Source organism: Fukomys damarensis, unplaced genomic scaffold (assembly GCF_012274545.1).
Source record: "Fukomys damarensis isolate Sample0158 unplaced genomic scaffold, DMR_v1.0_HiC HiC_scaffold_18, whole genome shotgun sequence".
In the NCBI taxonomy this organism is placed as follows: Eukaryota; Metazoa; Chordata; class Mammalia; order Rodentia; family Bathyergidae; genus Fukomys; species Fukomys damarensis.
This window is the reverse complement of record NW_022900930.1, coordinates 11753208-11778436: the sequence shown is the minus strand read 5'-3', so window position 1 is coordinate 11778436 and position 25229 is coordinate 11753208. Positions and strand designations below refer to the sequence as shown.

Here is a 25229-nt window from a genome sequence, read left to right as displayed (position 1 = left end):
GGGATCCTGAACAGCAGCAGTGAGTCACAGCCCCCCTCTGTCCTCAGATGAGGAGGAATGGCGGATACAGTATACTTTGTTATGAAGTTCAGTGTATTACATGCATTTCCACTTACAGTGGCTTTACCAGGGTGTAACCCATCATAAATCACAGAGCATCTGTATAAAAAATTTTAAATCTACTTTGTCTTGCTTTAACTAAAGGACAGGTGTTTTTATATTACAGAAATTATAAATCTCTTAAAAGTTCCTCTTTACTCATGTTACATGAGTTCATTAGCTGGATATTTAGGACAGCAAAATGCTGCATGTATTATATTGATCTTGGTGGTATTTCAGCTGGCCTGGCCACATAGTTTATCAGATGTGGTGCTGTATCTGGAATAGAGGCTTCTATACTCTAAGTAAAGCAGCTTATAGAGCAGTTTTAGGAAGAGTGGTACCAAATACCATACTCTCTCCTATTTTTACTTTAAGGAAAATTACTCATTTTTTTTTAGTCCAGCAAGACCCTGAAGACATCTGTGATGTCATGAAAAGAGCCTTAACTTGCAGTCTGAACCTTAGGAATGTAGTCTTTATATTCATAAACCTAACTACATAAATGTGCAAGACAGTACTACTGTTAAGAGCATAACTCACTTCTTACAGTGCATTTACCAAGCCGGTCTGGACAAGGGCAACATGCCACTCCTATGTCTTAAAAATAACCTGTACATTTGACCAGCTCCACATCAGTATTAAACAGATACAGATTAATTGAGTAGCCTGGAGATAAAATAAAAATATGAGATGTCTGTGAAAATACAGTTATTTACTTACGCAGTTATATATTGGTGATTACTCCCTCATTCATGTTTACCCTTTTTCCTCTAGAGAACTCAGTTAGTTGTATGTTTTGGGATTACAGACATGTACCACTACATGTAGCTTGTTATACCATGTATGAGATAAAATCCAAAATGCAGTGTACATTTAAACTTTAAAGTGTGTTACACTACGAGATACGTGCCGAGAATCCTCTTCAGAATCCTCCTCGCTTGGAACACATCTCATCATTCCTCCCCGTTTCTGAAGCAGGCCTGGAAGTTCTCTTTTGAGTCTTTAGTGTAATTGTTATGGCTGTCTGAGTGTTCTGAGTGATTCTTTCTTTCCCGGTCATTTTGACTTCAGGGAAGAGCCAGGAGTCACGCAGTGCCAGATCTGGTGACTAAGTGGATGACGACTTACTATCATGTTCTTACGAGCCTGCTTTTCTGTTGGATGTGACTTGGCAGTGACAGTCACCATATTTTTTTATCATACCTTGTAAAGACCCCAGAAGAGTTTGCTAGTTCTCTTTGTCCATTCTTCATTTTCCAGTGTTTTCCGTAAAAGTATAGTATTAGAGGGATTTTATGGCCTCATTGTGATAAAGCACCTGTAACAAATTGCTTTAGCCAGAGCCCAAACATATTTCTCTTCCTTCTAAAATTAAATGAAGGCCTTCCCGGTCTTTTTATGTTGTTTGTCATTTAAAACTTTCTGTCTTGCAGCTGGATTCTGAAACCCTGCTAAACGGACTCTTTCTCCTAGAGACTTTCCAGCAGAGTTCAGTTCCTTTTCTAGGCTTTCCAGTTCAATACTTGGCTGTCCTAGGGTGAATAGAACTGCGCTGCCGCTTATTTACTGCATTTGTCAGCCTTAATTTTCAGTTACTATTTTTGCCCCCATGGCATAGTTACTTAAAAGAATTAAAGAGCTCAAGAATTGTATTTTTATTCTACTTGAGCAGTAATATATTCCTTCCTGTTCATTGCTTTTTCAGACATTTGTCAGCAAGTTTAACAAGCATGTAATTAGTTTTTTTAGCATAAACTATAAATTCAATATAAAGAAAGTTTAATAATACATACTGGATATACAATTGGTTTTATACATACACATACAGAAACGCATAATTTTCCTTGGACTATCTAATTTTGGAAGCCTTTGCAATTAGTCTACCAAATTATATTACTCTGCCAATAAACATGGAAGTGGAATAAAAATTGTTATCAGAAACACGGAGTAAAGGACTTATAGCCTCACTTGAGAGAAGCTTGAAATTATTCCATGCTTTTGGATTACCTGAACAAAAACAGCTTTTCCAACATGTGTCCTTTGAATATGGGAGATAAATTACTGGAGTGTTATTTTGTTTTAATTGATTTCAATAGTATCATACGTGGTACCTCTGTTTTCTTTTATGTTAGAAAGTCTACAAATAATTGAACTCTAAAATTAATTTTATAGTCTTCTAACCCCTAAAGAAGCACGTAGCCTGTCTCAGAAACCCTAGTCTGATTATGCTGCCCGCCTCTACACCTCCACTTCATATCGTCAGCAATGCGCAGCTTATCTTACCAGTTAACTAACCTGTGTGAAATCCTTTGGATTTAACAGACTATTTTTTTTTTTAGTGTCAGGAATCGAACTCCGGGCCTTGAGCTTGCTAGGCAGTCGTTGTGCCGCTGAGCTATATTCCCGGTCCAACAGACTATTTTTTTGTAAAGTGTTTTATTATATTACTTTCCCAAAGATTGGATAAATACCATTTTGAATCTTTGGGATGAGTGCCTTAATAAATAGAACAGATCACACAAATGAGAAGACATATGGGAAGATTACCAAATAAGCAGTAGGTTTAGACTACTCGTCTGAGAGATTTGGCAGGTAGCTTCAACCACTAATAGAAGACCTAGACTCAAGTACAAGTTTGTTTTATGTATTTGTTTTTAATATAGACTTGAATATGCAAGGTTGAATTTTTTTTTAAAAGCCCAGGCAGAATTACAGAGTAAAAGAATACTCGTGGAATTTTTTTGGAGAAAACTAGTCCAAAATACAGGTAGAGGGACAAAATATTCTTTTTACTTTAGAAGAAACCTCTATAAATGATGAGAATACAGATGTAGAAAAAGTAAACTGTTAGGAGAATAACGGTGCGCACGATGGTACGTCCAGATGTTCTCATTCTTAACTCTGCGTCCTTTTATATTTCCTCAGCATGTTGACATAGCAGCGTTACTGATAAAATACAACACATGTGTAAATGCAACAGATAAGTGGGCGTTTACTCCTCTTCACGAAGCAGCCCAAAAAGGAAGGACACAGTTATGTGCCCTACTCCTAGCACATGGTGCAGACCCGACTATGAAGAACCAAGAGGGTCAGACGCCTTTAGACCTGGCAACAGTGAGTCCTCACTTCAGATATTGACTGTTATTCACGATAAGCTCGGAGATGACATTACTTTCTCCAGCTCAGTAGGTTTACCTTTAGTAGTGTTTACTTTGTTTAGAATAAGAACAGATTTCTTTAAGCCACACTCAAAAAGACAAGTACTGCATGTTTTCTCTCAAAAGTGGAATCTAGGAAAAAACAAAGAGAAGAATATGACACAAAAATAGAGTGGAGACTGTTAGAGAAGAGGGGCTACTTAGGGGTGGGTGAATGTGATCAAATTGGGAAACATGCATTTATGAATATATCAGTGCAACCCATTATTCAATAAAATAATGAGCACTAATTAAAACATTTTCTTCTGAAAATTTTTTGAAATTCGCATTTGTTATATTCAAAATTTTGTTAAATTAACTTCATTAAATACTTGAAATTAGTTAGAAGAAGAAAACATGAATCATAGGGAAACATTTCTAGCGTGGATCCTCAATTACATTTAGCAAAATATCGTGAAAATCTATAGATGGCTGTTGTTGTAGAGCAACTAATGTTCATTAAAATATATATGTAGTATATTGCATATATATTTACATATGTGATATATCTACATATCTACAGTGTGTATTTATATATTATATATTAATGTTTATATAAATAAATATTGCATGTATTTGAGATAAACCAAAAAATTCACTCTAGCCAGACATTATTATGAAAGTGGAAAAGTAAATTACTATACTATAAAAACATTTTTAAAACCAAGAATTTAATTGCTAAATTAAACACTGTTTCATCTCCAAACTTTCTGAAAGTCAAGGAATCAAGTCAATCATTATAATTTTGAGCCAGAAAGAATTTTTCCAGGTTATATTCTATTTTATTATTTATTGCTGAGTAACAGACTATTTCGAAACAGTAGCTTAAAATAATAACCATTAATAATATCTCATGACTCCTCACATTCGCTAGAATATTCTTTCCCTGAACTCATTCAGCTGCTACACCTGTCGGCAGAAGCAGGAACATAAAGATGCTTCCCTGATGAGCCTCGGGCAGAGGCAGCTGAAGAATGGAACTATTCTCCCTGTCCCCACCTGGTGTCTCATCATTAAGTAGTCTTGTTTCAGTTGTTTTTTTTTGTTTTGGGTTTTTTTTGGGGGGGGGTGGCAGTTCAAGAGAGAGGTGGCAAAACCTCTTAAACACCCACCATATTCTCTTGTGCATAGCAAGTTATGAGCAGCCAACCTACATAAAAAAGATAGAAAAATAGATTCTACCTCCTTTAAGGGTGAAACAAAGATTTTGTAGTGGTCTTTAATCTATCAGTGTCCTTCCCTGTGGCCACAAGTTATGTGTATTTCTCTCACATTCAAACTATATTCACAGTCCTCCCAAGATGGCCAAGTGGCTGTCACTGGTCCATAGCAATTCTGAAATCCAGTTCAGGCATTATGTTTCCAGAGCCATCTACTCAGGAGTCAGGGAATGGTCCTTGATTCGATCCCCCTTCTGCCTCCAGGGAGTGTTTTCATGGTTTTCTGTAGCACTGGCTATCTTCTGGATCATCCTACTCTTTCCATAAGAAATGATCCATCTATACAGTTAAATGGCTTTCACAACCTGCTTCTTGCTCCTAGAAATGTGGGAGCCAAGAGTCTCTCTTCATTTTTTATTTATCTGTTCCTTTAGTCCCAACTGGTATAGTTTTAAACATGTTTCCTATCAAGTTAGTTACTGCATTTGACAGAAGCCACAGCCACAGTTCTCTTCACAGTAAGTCCCTCTCTGATTTGGATTGCGAGTCAGGGTACTGTGGAGCAGTGTCCTCAGAGAATCTTTTTTATCTAGCTCAGAGTTCAGAATCTACCACCTTAAAGGTCTTGTTAAGGCTTTTCAGTCATATATCCAATCCAGTGAATTGATTTTTACTCTGAGGCCATGTTTTGTTGTTAACATTCTGTATTTGATCTTTGGCCTGGACTGTTTTTTCTTTGAGAAAGTCTTGCTGGTAGGAAGGCTGAGGATAACGGATAATTTTATTTTCCAACTTAGCATATCCTGGTGAATATATTTCCTTTAAGAGAATAAAATAGTTCTTTCTTAATTCATTTCTCACCTGCTATACCTTATTATGGGCAAATAAGTCGGTTCAGTGGGCAGTCAGCATTCTTGAAATCTCCCAAGACAAATCTACAAGTTTCTTAGGCTCCTTTGGCCTTCCATAGTACTTCATTTGCCAGTGCTTGCAGACACTTTACTGCACAATATCACTTCCCATTTTTAGCCTTCAGTAGTAACTGCCTGTCTCCAGCTTCCACTAATGGTCACCATGCCACGCTAATGGCTCCTGCCAAAGCCACACCACAGGTTTTTGTCATAGCAACATGCTACTTCCATGTACCAGTTTCCATGCCTGGCATTTAAAAGAAAAAAAATCACAGAGTGTTTGGTACTTAATGAAAAACTTAACATTATGATACAGTGTTTTGTTTTGTTTCGTTATTCTTTGTAGGCCGACGATATCAGAGCCTTGCTGATAGATGCCATGCCGCCAGAAGCTTTACCTACCTGTTTTAAACCTCAGGCAACCGTAGTGAGTGCTTCTCTGATCTCACCAGCATCCACCCCCTCCTGCCTGTCTGCAGCCAGCAGCATAGACAACCTCACAGGCCCTTTAGCGGAGTTGGCAGTAGGAGGAGCCTCCAATGCAGGAGACGGAGCGGCCGGTACAGAAAGGAAGGAAGGAGAAGGTGTGTGGAGCCTCTTAAGTGTGTGGAACACTTACTTCATTACATCTTTTTTAATGGGACAGATTCACTTTTTTCTGCAGTTACTGAGCATGTCACGTAAAAATATCCTATCTGCAAATTTTTGAACACATAACATCTTACAAAAATGTGTTTTCATAGCCGCCAAGTTCCTTGGCATCTACGTTGTTATTTATTTATACTGTATTCTTATATGTCCATCTCCAACCATAGTATCTTACGGAACTACTGAGTGAGTCTTATTACTGAAATTACATCAGAAAAAATGGATTATTTAAGGGACGTACACTAAAGGATTTTTTTGATTTTTAATTAGTTAAAATATTGTTATATAAAATAGCATTTTATGCTATTAAAATATAATTCCAATATTCTATACTTAATATTTTAGAATTCTGTATTCTAGCTGTAGTTAGAATTAATATATATACTACTGATGTGATAAAGCACTCTGCTTTTATTTCTCAGCCAAACTCAGGTAGAACTTGAAATACCTGAATCGACGTGTTATGCTATATAAAATCTTCTGTATAACCAAGGAAAGTGTCTTTAAGTGGATATTGAAAGTTTCTTTAGATTCATAAAATTCTTTGAGAATCTTAATTTAATATGTTTCTGTTCTAGTTGCTGGTCTTGACATGAATATCAGCCAATTCCTAAAGAGTCTTGGCCTTGAACATCTTCGGGACATCTTTGAAACAGAACAGGTAAACTGTTTTTATATGTAATTGCCATCCATTTTTTCTTCCTTTACAACTGTTTTAAAACCTGTGTCACACAGGCCGGGGATTTAGCCCAGTGGTGCCTCCGCCTTCCTCTCAAGTACAAGGTCCCGAGTTCCATCCCCGGTACCAGAAAAAACCTGTATCACATTTCTGTAGAAGCCAGAAGATCCCGACATTTTATACTTCTCCCATAAATTATCTGAACACCTTAGTGTCTTTAATTGTTACCGTGTTTTGTCTGTATAAGCATTCTTGTTGTGTACATTTTGTCTCCTGTCAAAACTTAAAGAGACTGAGGGATGAGGGGATAGCTCATCTAGCATGCAAAAGGGCCTGGGTTCAGTCTCTAGCCCTGCAGAAAAAAATCTAGGCCATAAAACTCTCTCAAAGAATGCTTTCAAAATTGTCTCCCCTATCTCTCTCTCTTTAAAAAATGTATTAATGGGCCAGGGATTGAGTTCAGTGGTTCCGCCACTGCCTTGCCAGCACGAGGTTCCGAGTTCGATCACCGGTACCAAAAAACAAAAAATGTATTAATATTTATTCATTTCATTTCATTAGTGTCAGTAATCAAGATCCTTCTATGTTCATGCTGTTTTTTTACTGGATAATAAGTTCTTCATATTGCATATGCTTATTACCATGGTCAGTATTAAATACTGGAAGATCATTGATACCTGAGTTTAAATTAACAATAACTGGGCTGGGGATTTAGCTCAGTGGCACTATGCCTGCCTTGCAAGTGCAAGGTCCGAGTTCGATCCCCAGTTCCACAAAAAAAAGAAAGAAAGGAAGGAAGGAAGGAGAGCAGGAAGGAAGGAATTAACAATTACTGATATACATGGAGTCTTAGAGTTGGAAAAGTGTTTACAGATCATTAAGTCATTCTTCTAGGTTTTCCATGTCAGGCCATTTGGCAGGGATGATAGATCACTTGTTACAACTTTGGGTAAGTATAATAGAATCCTTGTAGCTTAAATTATGCCAAAATCTGCCCCTATATTTAATCCATTTGTTGCAGGTTTGTTTACTAAGTTTTGCTCAGAAATCTAATCTGCAGTCTACATATGTATTGTTTTATAGGCCTGCTGTAATAAATTACCACAAACTTGGTGGCAAAACAGAAATGTATTCCCTCTAGTCTGAAATCAAGATGATGTTAGGGCTGCACTCCCTACAGAGGCTGGAAGAGAGAAGCCTCTCAGGTCTCGTCCAGCTCCCTTGGTTACAACCACATTACTTTAGTTCCTGCTTCCATCTTCACGTGGCCTTCTCATCTGTCTGCCTTCTCTGCTTCTCTTATGAGACTTGAGGGCATGTCTTACTGGATGTTTGGCCTGCCCTGTGTTATCTTGGATGATGATCTCATCTCGAGCTCTTTACATATGGAAACTCCTTTTTTCTGTGACTTTCACAAATACTAGGGATTAAAACCTTGGTATTTCTTTTTGAGAGTCACCAACGTAGTACAGCCTTGTATATCTTTTTAAACCTAGTCAACTTTTCATGGAGTTTACCCTTCCAGTCACTTACGTTTACAATCTACCCCTGTTTTAGGAGAAATATTCTGACTTTTTCAATTATTCTCTATGTGACATAGCTTCTAAATTCTTCACCAGTCTTTGCCCCATTCTGGCTTCGTTGTAGACTTACAGTCAATCTGTAGCTAATTAAAACCCCCAGGTCTTTTTTCTTTTTTTCATGCTTTTTCTTAAATTTTAGCTAATTTCTTTTTATTATAGTTCATCACTAATACTTTTAATGATCAAAATAGTTGAATAGAAATAACACTGGACTAAATGAAGACCTTGATTTTAATTTTCTCCCTCTTACTAGCTGTGTAAATTTTGGTTGAGAGACATTTAACCTGTCACTTTGCTTAACTGTATAGAACCTACAGTGTCCAGAGATTCCAAGCAACAGTGTGCCAGTTTTGAAAACATGCTTTAGTAAACACATCTCATGGTTCTTCTTTTTGGTGGTGAGGACATAATAGGCTGCTATAAAATTTTCCTTTTGGTACCATTTATTCATCTTCTGATTTATAGAAATCTCTTAGGTAAATATTATAAAGAGTAAGAATTCTTTTACTTGATTCCCTTCCTGAAGGTTTTTGTGTTGACACATTATCCTGCTACAGCCACATTAAAGGCATATCCCTTCATTCTAATTATATCCACAATAAGTGTGGAATTATAAATACTTTTTCACTTAATAAACCTACTTGGAACAAGTACAGTGGTACCTTGATTCACAAGTACTTTTGCTTGCAAACAGTTTGGTTCACAAACAGAAGTGTTTGGCAAGATTTTGTTTTTGTTTGCAAACTCTGCTTTGGGTGACAAACATGACCACAGTTATCTTCCCCACACAAATACCAACAAATGTGGCCATCTTTTCTAAAACCATAGAAGAAATTTTTCCAGAATTGTAGGAAACAGTTGGTGAACTGAGGTACCATTGTAATAGTGTATCAATAAAAGAAACAGCAAGGAAAGCAGATTAAGGGCCAGGGATGTAGCTCAGTGGCATGAGCCGGCCTGATAAGCACCAGGTCCTGAGTTCAGTTTCGGGGTCGGGGGCAGGTGAATTGGATTTTAGACATGTTGTTCCAAGATTCAGGGCTTTTATAGTTCTGTAAGCTGCTAGAAATATCTTCTTGAACATCATTTTAAAGTGACTCACTCTTAACTTTTAGTTATATCCAGATAATCACAAGTCTTTTGGGCTACTTATATCTAGCATACATTTTCAATGGGATATCAATAGATAGTAATTAAAGGCACATCTAAATAAACATGTAAAGGCTTTATTATTTTATGAACTGCTCTGTTTCAAAGATATCTATTTCAGAACTGTTGATTTCAAAAGCTCTGATGAAAACTTCCTTTGGGTGATTCAAAGTGAATTGCCCATTTTGTGCAGTGGAGCAACGATTTCTTAAATGGCCACTTAGAAGCAATATACTAAATTACTTCAGAGAATGAGTGATGTGTGCTCATTGCACCAAGATGATCAGACTCATATAATATTTCATTCTGACAATAAAAATCAGCTCCAGGCCTAATTTGTCAATTTTTTTTTTAAGGTTTTGTCCAAGTAGGATAGAAAAAGCTATGGCTAGACTACAAATGTCTCATTTGACTTACAAAAGGAGGGCCTATAAAAGGATTTCTCAGTTTTCCAGGGAAGTAGAAAATCAAAAGCTATGTTTGGATTGTCACAGAGCCCACTTCTAAGTTGTGAAATTATAGATTGAGCCCACCAAAGATGCGGCTGCCCACTTTCATCCTGTACATTCAGAACACTGCCACTGGGTGGTAGCACAGTCACGGCTACTGTATTAGATACTTACTGATTTGATAGTAGATACTTTTGAGCCAGATGGATAGTCTTAATCGTCTCCGTCCACAGGGATGAATAACCAAAAATTTCAAACCACTATCTGTACAGAAGCAGATTGTGTTATGTGGCAGGGATTGTTAAACCTTAGAGTCTCTGAGAGATTTAAGAACCATTACTCTTTCCCTGTCCAAACTGGAATATTTTGTATAGCATCTCCATAAACTGACCTCTAACTTAAATATGTACTTCAGATCTAAATCTCACTACTTTGCAGGCAGCCTGTTCCTCCTACCTTGACTATGTGTCAGCAGGGGAATTTCCTTATCGTTCCTAAAATCGGCTTACCTGAAACTGCGTACTCCACATTCTGTTTAACTGTACCAAACATTTCTCCTTTTCCCCTGCCATTCCTTTCTATTACCTGCTGGCTTCTGGGTTATGGCATTTTCCTATTTTCAAGCTACTGATCCCTACTAAGCCTCAAGGCAAACAGGAGATTGTAGAATTAAATCATCAAGGAGAAATATAGTGATGATCATTTTGTATGTCTATAAAACTGTTTTTTCCTTTTTATTTCTCCACTGATTTAAAGCAAACGGTATTTCAAGTTAGAAAAAAAGCTGATAAGATAATCAAGGAAACTGAGAAAATTGTAAGGTCATGCTTACAAAAGAAATAAAAGAATCTTTAAAATTGGTATGGTGATCACAGCATTGTAGACAAATGGAAGTGCTTTTCTGTTTTTGTTTTTCGTACCAGGGATCAAACTGGGGTCTTTGTGCTTGCGAGGCAGGCGGCAGAACCACTGAGCTAAATCCCTGGTCCCAAATGGAAGGTGCTTTTGTCATCTGAGGAACTGCTAAAGATTTAGCAACTAATTTTTTTTTTTTCAGATTACACTAGATGTGTTGGCTGATATGGGTCATGAAGAATTGAAAGAAATAATACTGAGCTAAATCCCTGGTCCCAAATGAAAGGTGCTTTTGTCATCTGAGGAACTGCTAAAGATTTAGCAACTAATTTTTTTTTTCAGATTACACTAGATGTGTTGGCTGATATGGGTCATGAAGAATTGAAAGAAATAGGCATCAATGCATATGGACACCGTCATAAATTAATCAAAGGAGTAGAAAGACTTTTAGGTGGACAACAAGGTAAGCTATTTCGAAAAACATTTCAGACATTAGTGGTACACGATTACCACTGGGGCTGGCATTGGCACTCAGGCAGTCTGACCACAGAATCTGTGCGTATAACTCTTACAGAATCTCCTGTCTTCCCCATCTCAGTGATCAGCGTCACACTCCCACTCAGTGCAAGGTCTGAGCATCATTCTGCCCTCTCTCCCTGTACTTTATATCCTGAGTCCTCTGTTATCTCTTACTGTATCTCTTACTGTACTTCTGATTTTTCCCACTGTTTTTACCTAATTCGAGCCACTGTTGCCATCCTCTCCTGGACTGTCACAGCTTGTGTCAGCTTGTCTCTAGCCTTCACCTTTGCTTTCTTCCAATACTTTTCTGCACTGTAACAGAGGGCTGTTCAAAATGAGTGTATGACCAAATCACTCCATTACTTAGTCCTTCAATAGGACCCCATAGCTTTTTGGATGAAATCAGACCCTGATAACCCAGATCTTCATAATCTGACCTTTCTTAACTAACCTTGAACCTTTTTTTCTCCCTTATGACTTTCAGCTCAGTCTTTTTCCATTGTCCTTTGTTGTTACAAGCTTCTTACATTTCTTCTTCATGTTTATTTCTGTTGGATATAGTTTCGCTACAGCAAGGCAAGGGATTAGTCAAGATACAGAGCTAATAAAATTTCAAGAGTGCCAAACTAAAAGGAAGTTATGAACTTGATTCTAGCTTACTTACCTTATTTTAGACCATCCATGAAACTGACAAGGATAATGTGTTATAAAGCTACTGTGATTTTTCAAGCCACCCAAGGAGAGGTTCTGAGGACAATTCATATGTTTTAGACTTAACTACGTTGTAATTTCAATGTGGTACTTTCTGTTTTGGTGCCAGGGATTGTACTCAGGACCTTGTGCTTACAAGGCAGGCATGGTCCCACTGAGCTGAATCCCCGGTCCTGTGTGGTACTCCTGTGTGAGGCATATCTTCATGTGTGTTCTTCATTGATTTAACTTAAACAAATGTTTGTTAAGACCTTCTCTGTACGGAAAGCTCAGTAACAACAGATAAAATGGATCCCCAAACACATCACTTTTGGTGATTTGTGCAATATAACCTTACGTTTGATGTTCACATTGAAACTAGTTTAGACTTGTACCAAAATGCCAATTATTTATGAGTAATTTTTTTCTAAAATAAAGCCTTGCATAGAATGGACTTGTGTGTTATATGTTGATTTTTTTTCTCTTACAGGAACCAATCCTTATTTGACTTTTCATTGTGTAAATCAGGGAACTATTTTGCTAGATCTTGCTCCAGAAGATAAAGAATATCAGTCCGTAGAAGAAGAGGTAATGGGCTCCAGAAATGTTCATTTTCTTTTCCTGAAACTGTAGTTAAATCTATTTTTCCGGAAGATACAAGCGTTTCTTACACTTCTCTATGATCACTTACCTACTGATCATTCTCCTTTGGCTGTTGTAATGGAACATTGCCAGAAATAAAACATGACTGTAGGTTAGAACTGTGCCATATTGTTTTCACTTGACAAGCCTGACTCATTGTACAGTAGATCTGGCTTTTTATTTTGGAAACTTCCTTGAAAGTCATGCACATAAAGAGCCTGTTAGGGCTATTTCTTATATTAGAATGCTATCTAAGAATAATATAGAGTGAGAATCTTGCCTCATAGATAGCAAGTATCTTCTAATCTTTATTTTTATACAGTTAGAAAATGTCTAATTTTCATAGATGTCTTGGAAGTCCGCCACGTAATTCTCAAGCACCGTAGTAAGGCTGTTTGAACCTGCTGGTGGCATGGAGCATCCCTTTCTATTAATGGCTTGTGCTTCCTTTCTTACCCATAATTTCATTATTATAAGTAAGCTGCTTGATTCTACAGTTCTGCTAATACATAAGCAGATGAAAATATACTTAAATTTAAGTTTGTTTGGTTTGGTTTGATACTGGGGATCAAGCTCAGGACCTTGCACTTGAAAGGCACGTAGCAGCACTACTGAGCTAAATCCCCAGCCCTAAGTTTGTTTTTAAGAAACATTCATGTTATTTCCACTCTCATGCTGGGAAGTCAAGACCATTACCTCAGAGTGATATTTTGGCTCATGCTCATTAGGAGGGCATTGCTTCCTTATTTTATTGCCTTTTTTTTTTTCCTCCAGCCTTGCTAGGGTTTGAACTCAAGACCTTGTACACACTACGCAAGAGCTCTACCACTGAGCATACCCCAGTCCAAGAAACATAGGTCTTTAAAACATTTTTACTTTTCATAATTTTTTTTTGTTTTTTGTTTCGTTTTGTTTTTTGAGATAGGGTCTCACTGTGTAGTTGAGACTGACCTGGAACTCACTGTGTAGCCCAGGCTGATCTTGAACTTAAAGAGTGATCCTCCTGCCTCAGCCTCCCGAGTGCTGGGATTACAGGTGTGCGACACCACGCCCGGCTCTCATAATTTTAATTAGAGTAGAAGAACGCATAGTAGGAGAAGAAGAGCTGTTCCATTTAGCTAGTTGCACATTATATTTCCCTTCCCCTTGTCTGTGTAGATATTTCAAACTCCTAACATAAAAACTGTTGGGATAATGTAGACTGATTCACCTCAGGAACAAAATATATTGGATTTCTAGAAATTATTTTTTGTATTTGTCTAAAGGGATATTCAGTATGAAGAGTTTTGATTTAATCACATTGTTACTTCTCAATCTCAATAACATAAAATACTAAATGTAGATGATTTAAAGTGACATTTTTCTGTTTTCCAATTGTGTTTCAAAAAACAACTTCCAAATCTTTCATCAGAAAATGCATAAATTTAATATTTATGACTGTTTTCTCACAGAAATACTTATCTACTAAATTATTGACCAGTTAGATTCATTAGTTAAAACCATATAGGAAAATTGAAATAACAGAAGGAACTGTTGTTAGTATTATACTCGGGCATATTTTCACAAAGTTAATTACCACATTTTGTTTTATAGATGCAGAGTACTATCCGGGAACACAGAGATGGTGGTAATGCTGGTGGCATATTCAACAGATACAATGTCATTCGAGTAAGTTTAAAACTTTTATAGTGGAAACTGTACTGCAAGGCTCACCTGAAAGTCACATTTAAACAATGAAAACAAAAAATTAGGTCATATTTTCAAACTGTCGCAGATCATCACCTGTTCTACTGATGTCAAAGTCTCTCACTACAATTCAGCCTCGTAGTCTGAAGGACTGTGCTTCACTAGGACGTGACACAGCCTGAAACAGCAAACCTCCACACGGAAGGCAAAGTCAGCCTATATCGGTGACGAATTTATGGACATGAGTCTCCCAGTTCATCCACACATTTGGACTGTACAGAATGAATATATTTCTTATTTATAATAGAGAATGGCTAACTGTTACATGCTTTCAAAGGGGCATCGTGAATAAGAGTAAAATCTATTATGAACCAGTCACCCTTTGAGTTAACAGAACTATGGAACTTATACTGATGCCCATCAGAATTTACCGGAGAGCTTATTTTAATATGTTATTACTGCTCAGCTGCGTTTATTGTTTTTTTGTTTATTTGTTTGTTTCTGGTACTGGGAACCAAACTCAGGACCTTGCACTTGCAAGGCAGGCATATCACCACTGAGCTGCATCCCCAGCCCTCATGGATTTTATTTTAAAAACACAGATTTATAGGACCCTCAATCATTATGCCTAGGAACAACCTCTTATTTTTAAACTCCTGAAATGGGTTTGAGGTAACAGCCCAATCTGATACAGAGTAGCAAATACTGTAACTAAAATTATGTCACTCACAGCCAGTGCATTAGCTGAATCCCACTGTATCACTTTTAAAGGTCTTCAGCAAACAAAACAAATTGACTCCTCCTAAAGAAAACCATTCTTAAATAATAAACATTTTACTGATAACTAACTTCTTTCTTCATCATAAAGATTCAAAAAGTTGTCAACAAGAAGTTGAGAGAGCGATTCTGTCACAGACAAAAGGAAGTATCTGAAGAGAATCATAACCATCACAATGAGCGCATGTTATTTCATGGTGAGTAGCCTAGTAGTTGTAGACATCTGTCTAAGCTTTTATAAAATGAGTATCGTTAAAAAAAGGAAAAAGGCCAGTTGTGGTGGCGCACACCTGTGATCCCAGCACTCAGGAGGCTGAGGCAGGAGGATCGCTGTGAGTTTGAGATCAGCCTGGGCTACATAGTGAGTTCCTGGTCAGTCTCAACTACACAGTGAGACCCTGTCTCAAAAAAAAAAAAAAATCTGCGTGATTAGCCTTTATAGGCTTGAGTTAAAATGGTTTGTTGTGGTTTTCTTTTTTGCAAATACATACAAGTTACTGGCTCCAGATACATTATATATATTATAGGCTTGCCCAAGGCATATACAATGAAAATAACTTAGCTGATATTTTTTTAGAACTTAAATTGCAAGTTGAGCCACTTATTATTTTTTTGCTTTAATTATTTTAGTTTATCCCTTGCGAATTTACGTTAAAATAGTCTGTATTTCTAAAACCACATTTTGCTTTTCCTGTCTAAAATCTCATGCTGTCTGCAAAATCCATATAGCATTCTTGTTTAACAAATACCATATGGGTTTTATATGGACAAATACTACTAAGATTCTAGAACAGTACAGCAGCATGTGTAAGCCATCTTTTAAAAATACACTTTTTTACTTACACGTTATTAATTAATATTCATCTACTTGTTGCAAATAATATGGAGCCAATTGAGAGTCTAGAAACGTGCTTAAAAACTAATCTGTCTTTATATTTTTAGGTTCTCCCTTCATTAATGCCATTATTCATAAAGGGTTTGATGAAAGACATGCATACATAGGAGGAATGTTTGGAGCCGGGATTTACTTTGCTGAAAATTCCTCAAAAAGCAACCAGTACGTTTATGGGATTGGAGGAGGAACAGGCTGCCCCACACACAAAGACAGGTCTTGTTATATATGTCACAGGTGAGCATCTTGTCTTTTGTGAAACCGTTGCTACCTGCAGCTGGCTTATACACAGTTAAGGTAAACTGAAGTGAGGATTAAAATTAAACACACAAGTTTATGTCTTGGCTGGGATTTCCTAGCAAGTGTAGCCTGAAGTTACAGCATTTGACTAACACTTGTTTGACATGTATAATCCCAGGGAAGTAGGAATAAAGGCACAAAAGGAAGTCGAAAGGGAAGCAGAGCAGAATAGTGCAGTTAATTGTCCAGCTCATAAGATCTCGAGAGAGCCTGTGTGAACTGTACCCTCCATCTCAGAACAATGCATGACATATTAGTGGGAAAGGGGAAGGATTCATCTGCTGCTCCCATCTTACATCGGTCATCGTTTTCCCCTGTGGTTTCGACTGGGTGTCTACATAATGCATGGAACTGCGCAAGGAAAGTCAGTGAACAGACATGGGTCAGGACTTCCACCTGTACTCCTGCAGCCGGCAGCCTCGTGGACTGGGCTGGTAGGACCTGTGAGTGAGGTCAAGTGTGTGTCATCACGCAGACAAGGAATGCAGACTAATGACAGCACACTGCTGCCACATCGTAGAGATGGAGCTCAAAAAACTTGTTTGTAGAGCAGTGATGGCGAACCTTTTAGAGACACGTGCCCAGACTGCAACCCAGAACCCACTTACTTACTGCAAAGTGCCAACCCTGCGGTTCAGCCTGAATACTGAGGTTTTAGTTTAGAAAAAAACAACTCAGGCATTAACATCTCTGGTCTTAAAAGAAAAACAAATAATATGCATGCCATGGGTTTGCCTCCACTGGTTTATAATAAATCTGTAACTCAAATGCCATCCACTCATGCACATAAATTTGAAAGTAATATTTAAATTGGCGTGCCTTGTTATTTTTTTTTTTAATTCAATAAACAACAGTTATTCTAAGATTTGAGACTTCCTTCAGAGCGTTGCTTTCCTTTTTCTTTAGACAAATGCTATTCTGTAGAGTGACCCTTGGAAAATCCTTTCTGCAATTCAGCACCATGAAAATGGCCCACGCCCCACCAGGACATCACTCAGTTATTGGCAGACCAAGTGTCAATGGGCTGGCATATGCTGAGTATGTCATCTACAGGGGAGAACAGGTATGCTACTTACCCAGTCGTTAAACGTGTCGGCACAGCCAATACAAAACACTGAGATGGAAGAAAATCTTTAAATGGAATGTCTGCTGCATGGCTTGAGAGCATTAGTCATTTCCAGCACCAGCATGGATTTTAAAGTAACATGACAGGAAAGACTATTTTTTAGCCCCACTTCGTCCCTTCTATTACTGCAGTTCATTGATTCCCTACCTTAAATCACTGTGGACTTTGATATGATTAATCAGTATTTTAAACTTTGCCCAGAAATAATTCATCATCCTATTGAACAGCACTCAGATAAGGAGCTTGAAGAAATTGATACCATTAGAGTCTTCAAATATCTCTAACTAAAATTTTCATGTATCAGAGATCACATTAAACAGCATGCTACCAAGATGCTCTTGCTCATTCCCGCGTAAGCAGCTGCCCTGCAAACTAAAAGAAAGTATTAGAGCAAGTATTGCATATAGTAGGTTTTTCTGGGGTAAAAGCAAGTAGGAACAAGTTTCACACTCATTTTTCATGTGTAGCAGATGTCAACAAGGGTTAGTTTTTAGTTTTTAGTTCCTTCTTGTTCTTTATCTTATCTTCCCAGACTAGATTATCAGCTTCCTGACAGCAAGGTCCCCACCTTACACCAGAGTGTTTTGTATATAATAGAGGCTCGATAATTATTTATCAATGATGAATACATAATTTTCTTAGCCAGTAAACCATTTGGTTGACTAATCAATATTTCCTTTTTCTAACAGTGTATGAGCTTTGCTACATTCTTTATAACCAAGTCTAGAATTAACTGTGTGTGAACCAATTTGTTTTAGTATCTAAAAACTAAAATGCCACCTTAAAACTATTTCAGGGATTAAGCAGTGTACAGATTATAATAAAGAAAAACTTCAGACTTTAGTTATTGAAGTTTACCATTAGAAAATCAGAAGATGCTATTGTGGTTTTTCTCACTATAGCCCACCCTCCCTCCTCCAGGATGTACTTTTATGTTACTTTTTCCTATTTTACTCTGCCCAAGCTCACTCTACAGAGCCAGTTTCTCCCTCCCTCTTTATTTTTACTTTTTCAAATAAACTTTGCTACCATTTTTCACTCATTTTGTCAGAAAAGGAAAAGGTCAGGAGAGATTGTCATCCTTGGTTATTCCAACAGGGAATGCCAGTGATGAAAACAGATTTTTTTTTTTTTTTTTTTTTGAGACAGGATCTTGCTATGTAATTCAGGCTATCCTTGAGCTCACTATATAACCAAGGCTGGCCTCAAATTCATGACAGAACTGCCTTAGCCTCCCAAGTGCTGAGATTATAAGTGTGTGCCACCAGGCCTGGCTAGAATTTTTTAAACCACATTTATATTTTTTGTTTTTTTAAAAGTCCTTACTGAGACTTAAGAGGTACTAGTCTGTAATGAGTGATACTAATGACAGTCACACTAATAGAACCAAAACAGAATAGATTCTTACTTTGCTGAGTCTTTTCCAAAACCTTTCTATCTGATCTTCACAGAAAATCCTGTTACTGCAATTGCTACTAATAGATGAGAAAAGCTAAGACATAACAGATTCTGCCTCTTAAAATCAGGGTGTACTAGTTACAAAAAAATAATTCAGTACATCTACCGCATACTTATTTTTGCATTTTAAATACTAATTTGTCCAATTTTCTCTTCTTCATACCTTTTTTTATTGTCTTAATCCATAATCTATATGCAAGTAATTTATAGATCAGCATCAAGCAAATTATTTTGTGACCCCTTCCCCCCAAAAAATACTTTGATTCACAGAGAGTATTATTTTTTATCCACAGGCTACTCTAAGATACTGAGTCTAGTTTTATCATCATGTTATATGTAGGGTTGAAGAAAACTAAAGAGGCTTTTTTTGTTCCTCTTCTTCTAATTTCTGCCTTCATAATAACTTTGGTTAAGATTTATGAGAAATTCCATCTGGTCAGCCTTCCTTTACCGGCTCCTACTAAAAAATACTCTTCGCATTCTAGTTACTGAGCTTTGGGTTTACTAACTGCAAGGAAGAAGAGACCAAGAGAAAGAATAGTGAGAGTGGCAAGTCTGGATCTGAACCATTATCTTTCCTGTGAAAGCTGCCTTGAATTAGTTATTAAAAATTATCCCCAAACTATAGCCTCCTAGGTTACTGATGATTCAAAACATCTTACCCTTTACTCCTCCTAGCTTAGTGAGTTACACATTTTTGTGATCAAAATTCTATTCAGCATAATTATTATTTTGTTTAACAAATTTTATCGGCTATAATATGTCACAGCATCTTGCTAAGTGAGGTAACAAAGACAAATATTAGTGGTGCCTTTGTTTTCCTGTTTATGCAAATGGCTGTCTGATATGGGAAGCATGGAGTATAACTGACAGTGTGTAGAGTAGAAATACGTGGGGAGGATATGTAGCTCAGTGATAGAGCATTTGCTTAGAAGGTGCAAAGTCCTGGGTTCCAGGCCTAACTGAAGAGCAAAAAGAAAATACATAACATCCAAGCTGCTTTCTAGATTGTAGAATTTATACATGTTTGTATACAAATGAGTTGATGGACCTTTCAGTTGTTCGGGTGCCTTACTGGACTGTGTAGAATACTGTAGAATACAGTAGCCTCTGAGGCCTCCACATTAAGTAACACTTTAATAACACTGCACCTACCAGAAAGATGAGATGTTTTTCTTCTCGTCCTTTCCAGGCATACCCAGAATATCTCATCACGTACCAGATCATGAAGCCAGAAGCTCCTTCACAGACTGCAACAGCTGCAGAGCAGAAGACCTAGTGAATGCTCATCGGTAAAGGCCACATCAGATCCAAATCTGGGACTGGATTGTGTGGATTGTTTCCAACAACAGCAAAAAAAATCAATATTCTTAATCCCTGACAGCCTAGAAATAAGCTGTTTGTCTTTTATAAAGCATTGCTGTCGTGATGAACATAGTATGAGTAACTGATCCATACTCAACTGCTACTGTTCCCTTTGAGGAAATGTTTACAGTGGTGGCCTTTTCACGTATCTCAGGCTCATTTTCATCACAGTTATCCATTTCTAGAGCGAGATCACTTTGATCTAGACTTGGAAATGGAAGAAGAGGAAACATAACCAATACTGTTTCAAACGTTCACCGTTCACACACTACATTTGCTTTGTTAAACGTGGCACGTGTGTATATAGCAAATATATACAGATGCAGGCTCCTTTTTAGTTTTTTTTTTTTTGCAAACGTGCATCATTGGCGCTTTTTTTTATTTTAACTTTTACTTTGAAAATGAGCCAGAACCTTCCTAAGGATATTTTGCACAAAGTCACACTGACTAAAATCACTAACAATGCCACCCCAGTTTCTGGCTGAGCAAGATTCTGTTTCCACTTTTTTGTTATTGTTTGATTTTATATCTGTGCTTCTAGTTTCCATAAATCAAGATGAAAAAGAAAAACATCAAGTTTTAGTTTCCTTTTATGAATTGGCCCATCTCACTAGGGAAGGCACAATCATCAACCTGACTTAGGAGCTCCCAAGGTGAGAGGAGTTGAAGCTGGGAATGGCCACTTGCCCTTTCTAGGATACCCTGGGCCGGGGCAGTCAGGCCAGTCCTGGAAATCCCAGTAGAGCGTGGACTGAGGCGACTGTGACTTCCGTTCCCAGGTGAGGCAGCTAGGGAGCTATTGAAGGAACACCATCAAGAAGGATGAGTGTACGATTCCATTTCACTGCAGTCCAGAAGAGTCAGGGGACTCCTCAGAGAACAAACACTTCCCTTCACATAACCCCTGCCACCAGAACTGTTGCCCCCAAATTAGCTGCCTTATTTCCAAAGTCAGTGGATTAATGTATATCATTAGACTCCCCAAAATATTACTTTATTGTCTTTTTAGTTTAGTATGCTAGGATTCAAGTCCTGTGTAGTAGATAGATGTACACAAATGCAAGAACTTTTTTTACTCCAGATTTGGGTTATTTTGAATGGCATGCTTCAAATAGTTTATTAAGAAATCCCTGCACTAAATTTTTGAAATACTTCTTCAAACTTCTTAATATATTTAGACAAGGAGAACAAAAATGGAAACCAAAGCCCTTTCAGTTATTTTTCTAAATAAAGCTGATAGAGAAATATACTGGGTTTTTTCATGAAAGTACTGCTTGTTTTAATATTTGCCAAGTGCATACAGACACTTAAGAAGAAATTATTTACCACAATTCTTACACTTGCCCTGTTCACCTTACTGAATATTGAATTAAGCATATTACTTCATTTACTTGACATGCTACTATCTCCTCAACTTTGGAACACAAGCAATATAAAATGGTGGAAAAGCGGTGTGACACAAATTTCAAAGTAAAGCCCTGGAAGCTAATTGGGGTTTGGTGGGGTTTTTAATGCAGGCCAATTAAGCTGGGACCTCCTCCAATCTCCAGAAATGAAACAAAATGGTTATTTTTTTCTAAAAATCTAGAAATAGGCTGTCAAAGTACACACCTTTCTTTTTTCTTTCTGCCTTTCTTTCCTTTCTGTTCTTTTTTTATATTTTGGCTTAAGTTCAATGCAGGAACTAGGCATTCACACTAGTTTGTTTGAATTTTATAGCTGAAACTTGCTTGGGCCCTTAAAATTAAATCAAGAATTGGCCTCTGTTGTTGCTTCTATTGAAGTTTCAGTGACCTGAGCTGGGTGTTTTTGTCTTGGTTGTGTGTTTAATAGCACTAGAATTTCATAGAAAGCATCAAAATTTGATATTTGTTGAGGGCCTTTTTCCTTTTTTTTTTTTTCTGTGTGTAACAAAGGATTGAAGAAATTGACATTTTTGTAGCTTTCAGTAGCTGTTAGAGTGTGTGTTATTTTTCCCTCACCCCTGACATAGTTTAAAATGATAAACATAGCTGTAATTTTTAGTTAAGTAAGAGTTAATATGGAATAGATATGGAGAGCTTTATAGCTTCGTTAAAAAGATAAACCACTACCTGACTGTGGTTGGTTATATGTTGTGTTGTTTCCATGGCACTAACTAGATTAATGGATGTGCTAGTTTTGAACTTGGGCGTTACACTTGAGAAGTTAAACTGTGGTTCACTTTTTAAACCACCAGTGTTCCATGTCTGCTGTTCTGTGTGCCAAGTAAAGGTTCTGTCTGTATAAGGAAGACATTTGCCGTGCTTCTGGTCTTATAACGCTTCAGCTGTAGTGTAGGTCTTGAGAGAATGTGTATATATTATCTGCTAAAGAGAGGAGGTTAATGGATATATCATAGGAACCAAAAGCATTTTTTTTCAGAACTTGAAAACCAAAGGTCATGATGAATATATTCAAAAGTTAGCAAAAGTTAATTACATCTGGAATTTCCATCTACAGCAATGTGAAGAACCATCTAGAATCATAAATCATGACATTAAATTAGGCTGGAATCTGTTTCTGGACGTTACACTATATGGCGACACTAGTAAGTTTGGGACTCACCTGAAATGGCCTCTCTGCTTCCCAAACCACCTGGTAAAAAGAACCAGATGAGCCAGGGATTTAGTTCAGTGGTTCCATCGCCTGCCTCGCAAGCACAAGGTTCTGAGTTCGATCCCAGTACCAAAAAGAAAAAAAAAGAGGAAAGAACCAGACATCTCCACAGCTTTATCTCTAAATCAGAAGGCTTCTCCAGACCTGAGGGTTCATTTCACCTGTGACCAACTGGATACTTAACTCAGGCGTGAAGTAAGTGCTCTGGACACTTTTCTCCTTGTGTTTGACCTTTACTTTTCCCCAGATTGTTAGTCTAGAATAAAAATAGCTTCAACAGTTACCTTTGACCCCACCATTTTCCTTCTTTCTTCATCTTAAGTCATTTAGAAAGAATATAGGTACCTCTCCATTTTCAAATCGCCACCAGAAGTGGATTTAGGCCTCATCCGTTCTCTGCTCAGAAGATTCTGCCACTTGGTCAACAAATGACATCATGGAACCAAGAGTTTTTATTCTATGCAAAATAATAGCAGCACACCCAAGATTCTTATTTGCTTTTCTTTCTTGGCATTTAGAATGTCTAGCTGTTCAAGCAACTTAAGTAGAATAAACAATATTAGGATGTTTCATGAAATAGCATCCTTGTACTCATTTGAGGTTGATGTTAAAAGCTAGACTAATTTTCTTTGCTTTCAAAATAGCAAAGTGCATTGAAATATGCACAAAACACCTGAATATGGCAAGCAAAGTCATACAGATTAACATTTTATTATTGTAGGAATTATACAAAAAACAACGTTTGTTAATGCTGGAAAACAGCATTCAAATGCAATAAGTTGTCTAGATTTCTCTGTATTTCAGTGTTTCCCAGTTGCATGAAGAGTCATTGGGTATCGCTTCCTCCCTGGAAACGCGTGCACTATTGGGACTCCTGTAGATGACCTCACAAACAGAAACACCTTTCCTCCAGCACATCCAGATCTTATGTGTGTGATGTCGGATAAGCAGCCTTCTTACTGGGTTTTCTGGTAGGCTCATTGTCTTGCGCAGAGCTATAGACTTTAGTCATTCAGCAGATATCCAAAGTTGACATTAAAATAGGGTTCATGTACCTGAAATTAAGTTTTTTTAATGTCAAATAAATGACAGAGAAATGAAAGTAGTATTTGAACTATTGTTAGACACATCTAGCATATTAAAAGGAAATCTGTTCAAAATATACCACCTGGAAACCCTTTGCAGGCTATTTGAGCATACTGCAATTGATAGTTAAAATTTTTCAGTTTAAGCAAGCCTTAACTATGGCAGAAACTTTTTAACCTTTTATATTCTAATAAATGAAACGTTGTGATTCTATTTCTTAGTGTTTGGAAGGTGTCAGTGAGTTGGCATGTCTCCGTGTATTTTCATACTTGTTAAGCTTATATTGTGAGGGTATATTTCATAAATTACACTCCCTCACTTACAACAGAATTGATGTAATCAATCCGTTCCAATTTCTCCATATCTGAAATAGCTCAGCAACAATATTTTTGTTGGGAAAATTGTTGAGAACAATCTCAAAGCCTGTAAAGTTGTGTGTGTGTGTGGATTCAGTAACTGTGATACTGTGTAGAATGTGAGTGCTATGCAAGCTGTTTTTAATCATTTTAAATTAAACATTTTGAGGTATTAAAGTGAGAATTTGTAGGAAGCTGAAGATTTTATGTACTCTAAGGCCAGACGCAGTCATGTGTGACGCTTTACACTTCTCCCCCGGGTTCCACCTCCTGTGAAATAACCTTCGCGTTGTGAAGACATCACATCTTGACTCCTCACTCTTTCCCCTTTTCTTTTCTACTTTACACTGCACATCTCCACAGTCCCTACCACCATCCTTTCAGAGAGTTTTCTCTCATCCTCCAGAATTCAGATGGCTTTATTTTATCTGTGTGTCCATATCTGTAAGCAATCCTGAAGCCCTTTGTCAATTCAGAGAAAAGCTGTAAACCCTGGTAGCAGGGAAGTCCCCTCACACACCGTCCTCCTCGTCCCAGAGTGCCGGAGGAAGAGCTAGGAAACACCAGTGAAAAAGAAGTTAGAAAGCAACCAAAATCTTTGAGGCTGATAGCTTAGACCTAGGAGATGACCTAGACCATACAGTCATCGTATTCAGTACAGTAAACAAACTCTTCACGGGCATATAGTACCTGCTTCTCCCATTGCTGTAAGCTCGTCCTATCTTTTTGGTAGTGTTTTCACTTTAATACCTACAAAACTAAAAAGGTACTTTGATAAACAAAATTTCTCAAAACATTTTACAAAACCAACTTTGAGGAATCTAGAATGTTTTCTGGCAACATCATTTGGAATAGTAATTGTATTTTCTCATTGTGATGTTAGTCTGTGTAAGTAACCAGTGTAGTGAGACTCTTTGGTTTGTTACTGATTTTATTTTTATTCTCTGTGTGACCCACCA

The 25229-nt window shown here is 37.4% G+C and overlaps 1 protein-coding gene across 1 annotated transcript in view; it reads left to right on the top strand.

The window, feature by feature from the left end:
• Window positions 1-24912, top strand: part of Tnks (tankyrase) — a 163741-nt gene extending 138829 nt beyond the window's left edge. Inside the window, exons 19-28 of the mRNA XM_010621890.3 lie at window positions 3028-3216; window positions 5717-5954; window positions 6597-6679; window positions 11076-11196; window positions 12436-12533; window positions 14181-14255; window positions 15142-15247; window positions 15993-16179; window positions 17149-17305; window positions 20019-24912. Of these exons, the coding sequence (XP_010620192.1) occupies window positions 3028-3216; window positions 5717-5954; window positions 6597-6679; window positions 11076-11196; window positions 12436-12533; window positions 14181-14255; window positions 15142-15247; window positions 15993-16179; window positions 17149-17305; window positions 20019-20105 (1341 nt within the window). The 3' untranslated portion in view covers window positions 20106-24912. The remainder of the gene's footprint in view (window positions 1-3027; window positions 3217-5716; window positions 5955-6596; window positions 6680-11075; window positions 11197-12435; window positions 12534-14180; window positions 14256-15141; window positions 15248-15992; window positions 16180-17148; window positions 17306-20018) is intronic.
• The last annotated feature ends 317 nt before the right edge of the window (window positions 24913-25229 follow it).